Source organism: Salmo salar, chromosome ssa07 (assembly GCF_905237065.1).
Source record: "Salmo salar chromosome ssa07, Ssal_v3.1, whole genome shotgun sequence".
Lineage (NCBI taxonomy): Eukaryota > Metazoa > Chordata > Actinopteri > Salmoniformes > Salmonidae > Salmo > Salmo salar.
In genome coordinates this window covers 67,501-76,946 of record NC_059448.1, presented here as the reverse complement: position 1 = coordinate 76,946, position 9,446 = coordinate 67,501, and the positions used below count along the sequence as shown (strand labels likewise).

Sequence of the window (9,446 nt, the reverse complement as noted above, 5' to 3'; positions counted from 1 at the left end):
AGGTCTCATAGATACTAAAGCAACTGAGAGACAGAAAATAATTTATTGAAATTCAATGAGGCAACGGCAGTTAATACGCCATTATTTGAAACAATTCACAACAGTCATAAATACACAATAGACAATAAATTAATTAAAACAACAAAATCTACTGTCTCTCTCTCTCTCTCTCTCTCTCTCTCTCTCTCTCCCCTCCTACCCCCTCTAAACCTGACCTGTTGAGTGTGTATTCTTTGGCTCAGATTTCAAAAGTTCTCTCTCTCTCTCTCTCCCTCTATCTCTCTCTCAAACACACACACACACACACACACACACACACACACACACACACACACACACACACACACACACACACACACACACACACACACACACACACACACACACACACACACACACACACACACACACACACACACACAAACACACTGAGTGACAATAAAGAGAGGCATGAGTTTGGTCCCGCAGAGGACTAGAAGGAAGGAGAAGAGGCCAGTAGAGGACTAGAAGGAAGGAGAAGAGGCCAGCAGAAGGAAGGAGAAGAGGCCAGCAGAAGGAAGGAGAAGAGGCCAGCAGAAGGAAGGAGAAGAGGCCAGCAGAAGGAAGGAGAAGAGGCCAGCAGAAGGAAGGAGAAGAGGCCAGCAGAAGGAAGGAGAAGGAAGGAGAAGAGGCCAGCAGAAGGAAGGAGAAGGAAGGAGAAGAGGCCAGCAGAAGGAAGGAGAAGGAAGGAGAAGAGGCCAGCAGAAGGAAGGAGAAGGAAGGAGAAGAGGCCAGCAGAAGGAAGGAGAAGAGGCCAGCAGAAGGAAGGAGAAGAGGCCAGCAGAAGGAAGGAGAAGGAAGGAGAAGAGGCCAGCAGAGGACTAGAAGGAAGGAGAAGAGGCCAGAGTGAGAACACAGGTTAGTGATGATTCTGTGTATCTTATCTATATGCAGAAATGCCTTCACTAACATAAATACAAACAACAATACAATACCGTCATATTAAGCCATAGGTTGTTTTCCAGAAATACAAGTTGAAGGACTCCTGGATTTCCAGCTTATTGTCTCCCGATTATGTGAATCTTCCAAACAGGAAACATGTTGGGAAGGTTTAGGGAATTTCGCAGCTAACCATTGTATAGTGTTGTTATAACCATTACCAGTCTCTACCAGTGGTAGTGGTAGTGTTGTTATAACCATTACCAGTATCTACCAGTGGTAGTGTTGTTATAACCATTACCAGTCTGTACCAGTGGTAGTGGTAGTGTTGTTATAACCATTACCAGTCTGTACCAGTGGTAGTGTTGTTATAACCATTACCAGTCTCTACCAGTGGTAGTGGTAGTGTTGTTATAACCATTACCAGTATCTACCAGTGGTAGTATTGTTATAACCATTACCAGTCTGTACCAGTGGTAGTGGTAGTGTTGTTATAACCATTACCAGTCTCTACCAGTGGTAGTGGTAGTGTTGTTATAACCATTACCAGTCTCTACTAGTGGTAGTGTTGTTATAACCATTACCAGTCTCTACCAGTGGTAGTGGTAGTGTTGTTATAACCATTACCAGTCTCTACCAGTGGTAGTGTTGTTATAACCATTACCAGTCTCTACCAGTGGTAGTGTTGTTATAACCATTACCAGTCTCTACCAGTGGTAGTGGTAGTGTTGTTATAACCATTACCAGTCTCTACCAGTGGTAGTGGTAGTGTTGTTATAACCATTACCAGTCTGTACCAGTGGTAGTGTTGTTATAACCATTACCAGTCTCTACCAGTGGTAGTGGTAGTGTTGTTATAACCATTACCAGTCTCTACCAGTGGTAGTGGTAGTGTTGTTATAACCATTACCAGTCTATACTAGTGGTAGTGGTAGTGTTGTTATAACCATTACCAGTCTCTACTAGTGGTAGTGTTGTTATAACCATTACCAGTCTCTACCAGTGGTAGTGTTGTTATAACCATTACCAGTCTCTACCAGTGGTAGTGGTAGTGTTGTTATAACCATTACCAGTCTCTACCAGTGGTAGTGGTAGTGTTGTTATAACCATTACCAGTCTCTACCAGTGGTAGTGTTGTTATAACCATTACCAGTCTCTACCAGTGGTAGTGGTAGTGTTGTTATAACCATTACCAGTCTCTACCAGTGGTAGTGGTAGTGTTGTTATAACCATTACCAGTCTCTACCAGTGGTAGTGGTAGTGTTGTTATAACCATTACCAGTCTCTACCAGTGGTAGTGGTAGTGTTGTTATAACCATTACCAGTCTGTACCAGTGGTAGTGTTGTTATAACCATTACCAGTCTCTACCAGTGGTAGTGGTAGTGTTGTTATAACCATTACCAGTCTCTACCAGTGGTAGTGTTGTTATAACCATTACCAGTCTCTACCAGTGGTAGTGTTGTTATAACCATTACCAGTCTGTACCAGTGGTAGTGGTAGTGTTGTTATAACCATTACCAGTCTGTACCAGTGGTAGTGTTGTTATAACCATTACCAGTCTCTACCAGTGGTAGTGTTGTTATAACCATTACCAGTCTCTACCAGTGGTAGTGTTGTTATAACCATTACCAGTCTCTACCAGTGGTAGTGTTGTTATAACCATTACCAGTCTCTACCAGTGGTAGTGGTAGTGTTGTTATAACCATTACCAGTATCTACCAGTGGTAGTGGTAGTGTTGTTATAACCATTACCAGTGTCTACCAGTGGTAGTGGTAGTGTTGTTATAACCATTACCAGTCTCTACCAGTGGTAGTGGTAGTGTTGTTATAACCATTACCAGTCTCTACTAGTGGTAGTGTTGTTATAACCATTACCAGTCTCTACCAGTGGTAGTGGTAGTGTTGTTATAACCATTACCAGTCTCTACCAGTGGTAGTGTTGTTATAACCATTACCAGTCTCTACCAGTGGTAGTGTTGTTATAACCATTACCAGTCTCTACCAGTGGTAGTGGTAGTGTTGTTATAACCATTACCAGTCTCTACCAGTGGTAGTGGTAGTGTTGTTATAACCATTACCAGTCTCTACCAGTGGTAGTGTTGTTATAACCATTACCAGTCTCTACCAGTGGTAGTGTTGTTATAACCATTACCAGTCTCTACCAGTGGTAGTGTTGTTATAACCATTACCAGTCTCTACCAGTGGTAGTGGTAGTGTTGTTATAACCATTACCAGTCTCTACCAGTGGTAGTGTTGTTATAACCATTACCAGTCTCTACCAGTGGTAGTGGTAGTGTTGTTATAACCATTACCAGTCTCTACCAGTGGTAGTGGTAGTGTTGTTATAACCATTACCAGTCTCTACCAGTGGTAGTGTTGTTATAACCATTACCAGTCTCTACCAGTTGTAGTGTTATTATAACCATTACCAGTCTCTACCAGTGGTAGTGGTAGTGTTGTTATAACCATTACCAGTCTCTACCAGTGGTAGTGGTAGTGTTGTTATAACCATTACCAGTCTCTACCAGTGGTAGTGGTAGTGTTGTTATAACCATTACCAGTCTCTACCAGTGGTAGTGTTGTTATAACCATTACCAGTCTCTACCAGTGGTAGTGTTGTTATAACCATTACCAGTCTCTACCAGTGGTAGTGTTGTTATAACCATTACCAGTCTCTACCAGTTGTAGTGTTATTATAACCATTACCAGTCTCTACCAGTGGTAGTGGTAGTGTTGTTATAACCATTACCAGTCTCTACCAGTGGTAGTGGTAGTGTTGTTATAACCATTACCAGTCTCTACCAGTGGTAGTGGTAGTGTTGTTATAACCATTACCAGTCTCTACCAGTGGTAGTGGTAGTGTTGTTATAACCATTACCAGTCTATACCAGTGGTAGTGTTGTTATAACCATTACCAGTCTCTACCAGTGGTAGTGGTAGTGTTGTTATAACCATTACCAGTCTCTACCAGTGGTAGTGGTAGTGTTGTTATAACCATTACCAGTCTCTACCAGTGGTAGTGTTGTTATAACCATTACCAGTCTCTACCAGTGGTAGTGTTGTTATAACCATTACCAGTCTGTACCAGTGGTAGTGGTAGTGTTGTTATAACCATTACCAGTCTGTACCAGTGGTAGTGTTGTTATAACCATTACCAGTCTCTACCAGTGGTAGTGTTGTTATAACCATTACCAGTCTCTACCAGTGGTAGTGTTGTTATAACCATTACCAGTCTCTACCAGTGGTAGTGTTGTTATAACCATTACCAGTCTCTACCAGTGGTAGTGGTAGTGTTGTTATAACCATTACCAGTATCTACCAGTGGTAGTGGTAGTGTTGTTATAACCATTACCAGTGTCTACCAGTGGTAGTGGTAGTGTTGTTATAACCATTACCAGTCTCTACCAGTGGTAGTGGTAGTGTTGTTATAACCATTACCAGTCTCTACTAGTGGTAGTGTTGTTATAACCATTACCAGTCTCTACCAGTGGTAGTGGTAGTGTTGTTATAACCATTACCAGTCTCTACCAGTGGTAGTGTTGTTATAACCATTACCAGTCTCTACCAGTGGTAGTGTTGTTATAACCATTACCAGTCTCTACCAGTGGTAGTGGTAGTGTTGTTATAACCATTACCAGTCTCTACCAGTGGTAGTGGTAGTGTTGTTATAACCATTACCAGTCTCTACCAGTGGTAGTGTTGTTATAACCATTACCAGTCTCTACCAGTGGTAGTGTTGTTATAACCATTACCAGTCTCTACCAGTGGTAGTGTTGTTATAACCATTACCAGTCTCTACCAGTGGTAGTGGTAGTGTTGTTATAACCATTACCAGTCTCTACCAGTGGTAGTGTTGTTATAACCATTACCAGTCTCTACCAGTGGTAGTGGTAGTGTTGTTATAACCATTACCAGTCTCTACCAGTGGTAGTGGTAGTGTTGTTATAACCATTACCAGTCTCTACCAGTGGTAGTGTTGTTATAACCATTACCAGTCTCTACCAGTTGTAGTGTTATTATAACCATTACCAGTCTCTACCAGTGGTAGTGGTAGTGTTGTTATAACCATTACCAGTCTCTACCAGTGGTAGTGGTAGTGTTGTTATAACCATTACCAGTCTCTACCAGTGGTAGTGGTAGTGTTGTTATAACCATTACCAGTCTCTACCAGTGGTAGTGTTGTTATAACCATTACCAGTCTCTACCAGTGGTAGTGTTGTTATAACCATTACCAGTCTCTACCAGTGGTAGTGTTGTTATAACCATTACCAGTCTCTACCAGTTGTAGTGTTATTATAACCATTACCAGTCTCTACCAGTGGTAGTGGTAGTGTTGTTATAACCATTACCAGTCTCTACCAGTGGTAGTGGTAGTGTTGTTATAACCATTACCAGTCTCTACCAGTGGTAGTGGTAGTGTTGTTATAACCATTACCAGTCTCTACCAGTGGTAGTGGTAGTGTTGTTATAACCATTACCAGTCTATACCAGTGGTAGTGTTGTTATAACCATTACCAGTCTCTACCAGTGGTAGTGGTAGTGTTGTTATAACCATTACCAGTCTCTACCAGTGGTAGTGGTAGTGTTGTTATAACCATTACCAGTCTCTACCAGTGGTAGTGGTAGTGTTGTTATAACCATTACCAGTCTCTACCAGTGGTAGTGGTAGTGTTGTTATAACCATTACCAGTCTCTACCAGTGGTAGTGGTAGTGTTGTTATAACCATTACCAGTCTCTACCAGTGGTAGTGTTGTTATAACCATTACCAGTCTCTACCAGTGGTAGTGGTAGTGTTGTTATAACCATTACCAGTCTGTACCAGTGGTAGTGTTGTTATAACCATTACCAGTCTCTACCAGTGGTAGTGGTAGTGTTGTTATAACCATTACCAGTCTCTACCAGTGGTAGTGGTAGTGTTGTTATAACCATTACCAGTCTCTACCAGTGGTAGTGTTGTTATAACCATTACCAGTATCTACCAGTGGTAGTGGTAGTGTTGTTATAACCATTACCAGTCTCTACCAGTGGTAGTGTTGTTATAACCATTACCAGTCTCTACCAGTGGTAGTGGTAGTGTTGTTATAACCATTACCAGTCTCTACCAGTGGTAGTGGTAGTGTTGTTATAACCATTACCAGTCTCTACCAGTGGTAGTGTTGTTATAACCATTACCAGTCTCTACCAGTGGTAGTGTTGTTATAACCATTACCAGTCTCTACCAGTGGTAGTGGTAGTGTTGTTATAACCATTACCAGTCTCTACCAGTGGTAGTGTTATTATAACCATTACCAGTCTCTACCAGTGGTAGTGGTAGTGTTGTTATAACCATTACCAGTCTCTACCAGTGGTAGTGGTAGTGTTGTTATAACCATTACCAGTCTATACCAGTGGTAGTGTTGTTATAACCATTACCAGTATCTACCAGTGGTAGTGGTAGTGTTGTTATAACCATTACCAGTCTCTACCAGTGGTAGTGTTGTTATAACCATTACCAGTCTCTACCAGTGGTAGTGTTGTTATAACCATTACCAGTCTCTACCAGTGGTAGTGGTAGTGTTGTTATAACCATTACCAGTCTCTACCAGTGGTAGTGTTGTTATAACCATTACCAGTCTCTACTAGTGGTAGTGTTGTTATAACCATTACCAGTCTCTACCAGTGGTAGTGTTGTTATAACCATTACCAGTCTCTACCAGTGGTAGTGTTGTTATAACCATTACCAGTCTCTACCAGTGGTAGTGTTGTTATAACCATTACCAGTCTCTACCAGTGGTAGTGTTGTTATAACCATTACCAGTCTCTACCAGTGGTAGTGGTAGTGTTGTTATAACCATTACCAGTCTCTACCAGTGGTAGTGGTAGTGTTGTTATAACCATTACCAGTCTATACTAGTGGTAGTGTTGTTATAACCATTACCAGTCTCTACCAGTGGTAGTGTTGTTATAACCATTACCAGTCTCTACCAGTGGTAGTGGTAGTGTTGTTATAACCATTACCAGTCTCTACCAGTGGTAGTGTTGTTATAACCATTACCAGTCTCTACCAGTGGTAGTGTTGTTATAACCATTACCAGTCTCTACCAGTGGTAGTGTTGTTATAACCATTACCAGTCTCTACCAGTGGTAGTGTTGTTATAACCATTACCAGTCTCTACCAGTGGTAGTGTTGTTATAACCATTACCAGTCTCTACCAGTGGTAGTGTTGTTATAACCATTACCAGTATCTACCAGTGGTAGTGGTAGTGTTGTTATAACCATTACCAGTCTCTACCAGTGGTAGTGTTGTTATAACCATTACCAGTCTCTACCAGTGGTAGTGGTAGTGTTGTTATAACCATTACCAGTCTCTACCAGTGGTAGTGTTGTTATAACCATTACCAGTCTCTACCAGTGGTAGTGTTGTTATAACCATTACCAGTCTGTACCAGTGGTAGTGAGGAGAGAGGAAGGGTTGTATTGTGGAGCCAGTGAGGAGAGAGGAAGGGTTGTATTGTGGAGCCAGTGAGGAGAGAGAGGAAGGGTTGTATTGTGGAGCCAGTGAGGAGAGAGGAAGGGTTGTATTGTGGAGCCAGTGAGGAGAGAGGAAGGGTTGTATTGTGGAGCCAGTGAGGAGAGAGGAAGGGTTGTATTGTGGAGCCAGTGAGGAGAGAGAGGAAGGGTTGTATTGTGGAGCCAGTGAGGAGAGAGGAAGGGTTGTATTGTGGAGCCAGTGAGGAGAGAGGAAGGGTTGTATTGTGGAGCCAGTGAGGAGAGAGAGGAAGGGTTGTATTGTGGAGCCAGTGAGGAGAGAGATGGGTTGTATTGTGGAGCCAGTGAGGAGAGAGGAAGGGTTGTATTGTGGAGCCAGTGAGGAGAGAGGAAGGGTTGTATTGTGGAGCCAGTGAGGAGAGAGGAAGGGTTGTATTGCGGAGCCAGTGAGGAGAGAGGAAGGGTTGTATTGTGGAGCCAGTGAGGAGAGAGGAAGGGTTGTATTGTGGAGCCAGTGAGGAGAGAGAGGAAGGGTTGTATTGTGGAGCCAGTGAGGAGAGAGGAAGGGTTGTATTGTGGAGCCAGTGAGGAGAGATGAAGGGTTGTATTGCGGAGCCAGTGAGGAGAGAGAGGAAGGGTTGTATTGTGGAGCCAGTGAGGAGAGATGAAGGGTTGTATTGTGGAGCCAGTGAGGAGAGAGAGGAAGGGTTGTATTGTGGAGCCAGTGAGGAGAGAGGAAGGGTTGTATTGTGGAGCCAGTGAGGAGAGAGGAAGGGTTGTATTGTGGAGCCAGTGAGGAGAGAGAGGAAGGGTTGTATTGTGGAGCCAGTGAGGAGAGAGAGGAAGGGTTGTATTGTGGAGCCAGTGAGGAGAGAGGAAGGGTTGTATTGTGGACTTCTAAAGTTGTGGTTTTGGTTGTGTCTGTGTCTCTGTGTGTGTGTGTGTGTGTGTGTGTGTGTGTGTGTGTGTGTGTGTGTGTGTGTGTGTGTGTGTGTGTGTGTGTGTGTGTGTGTGTGTGTGTGTGTGTGTGTGTGTGTGTGTGTGTGTGTGTGTGTGTGTGTGTGTGTGTGTGTGTGTGTGTGTGTGTGTGTGTGTGTGTGTGTGTGTGTGTGTGTCCAGGTGAGGATGACCATGATGGACTGCTCTTCCTGGTTCAGCAGACTGAGATGTTCCCGACCTCAGGGCTTTCTAGCCCACGTTATTACCAAAGGTACGGCGGTGTGTGTGTGTGTGTGTGTGTGTAACAGTGTGTGTGTGTGTGTCTGTGACAGTGTGTGTGTGTGTCTGTGACAGTGTGTGTGTTGGGGTTCAAATCATTAATGATTAAAACATTCAGTTTGATATTAATTGCTGACTAGTGCTAACAATGTTAAACTGAAAAGCTGTGTGTGTGTGTGTGTGTGTGTGTGTGTGTGTGTGTGTGTGTGTGTATGTGTGTGTGTGTGTGTGTGTGTGTGTGTGTGTGTGTGTGTGTGTGTGTGTGTGTGTGTGTCTCTCTCCCTCTCTGTCTAGTGTGTCTGGGAGTGTTGTTGTTCGGGGTGGTCTGGTCCATCGCTGAGAAGGAGTGTTATCCAGGGGGGAATCTGTTCGGCATCATCATCCTGTTTCTCTGTGCTGTGTGTGGAGGAAAACTGATCGGACTGATCCAACTCCCCACACTGCCCCCCTTCCCCCCTTTACTTGGTACGTTCCACTAGTCAGTGCTGTATATGATTATATATAATATAATATTCCCCCCTTTACTTGGTACGTTCCACTAGTCAGTGCTGTATATGTTTATATATAATATCACATCCCCCTTTACTTGGTACGTTCCACTAGTCAGTGCTGTATATGTTTATATATAATATCACATCCCCCCTTTACTTGGTACGTTCCACTAGTCAGTGCTGTATATGTTTATATATAATATAATATTCCCCCCTTTACTTGGTACGTTCCACTAGTCAGTGCTGTATATGTTTCATCCCCCTTTGACTTGAAGAATGGGACTGTTTTGACTAACGTAAGTGTGTGTGTGTGTGTGTGTGTGTGTGTGTGTGTGTGTGTGTGTGTGT

General features: G+C 43.1%; 1 protein-coding gene across 2 annotated transcripts in view; it reads left to right on the top strand.

Annotated features, from left to right (window-relative positions):
• Positions 1 to 398: 398 nt before the first annotated feature.
• Positions 399 to 9,446, top strand: part of LOC106562799 (sodium/hydrogen exchanger 9B2) — a 50,747-nt gene continuing 41,699 nt past the window's right edge. The window contains exons 1-4 of one of the 2 annotated variants that reach the window (XM_045721367.1): positions 399 to 568; positions 880 to 897; positions 8,509 to 8,599; positions 8,902 to 9,072. In XM_045721367.1, coding sequence (XP_045577323.1) covers positions 8,515 to 8,599; positions 8,902 to 9,072 — 256 coding nt within the window. In that variant the 5' untranslated portion in view covers positions 399 to 568; positions 880 to 897; positions 8,509 to 8,514. Of the gene's footprint in view, positions 569 to 758; positions 898 to 8,508; positions 8,600 to 8,901; positions 9,073 to 9,446 lie in introns of those variants that run through there. The other variant, XM_045721368.1, reaches the window with a different exon arrangement.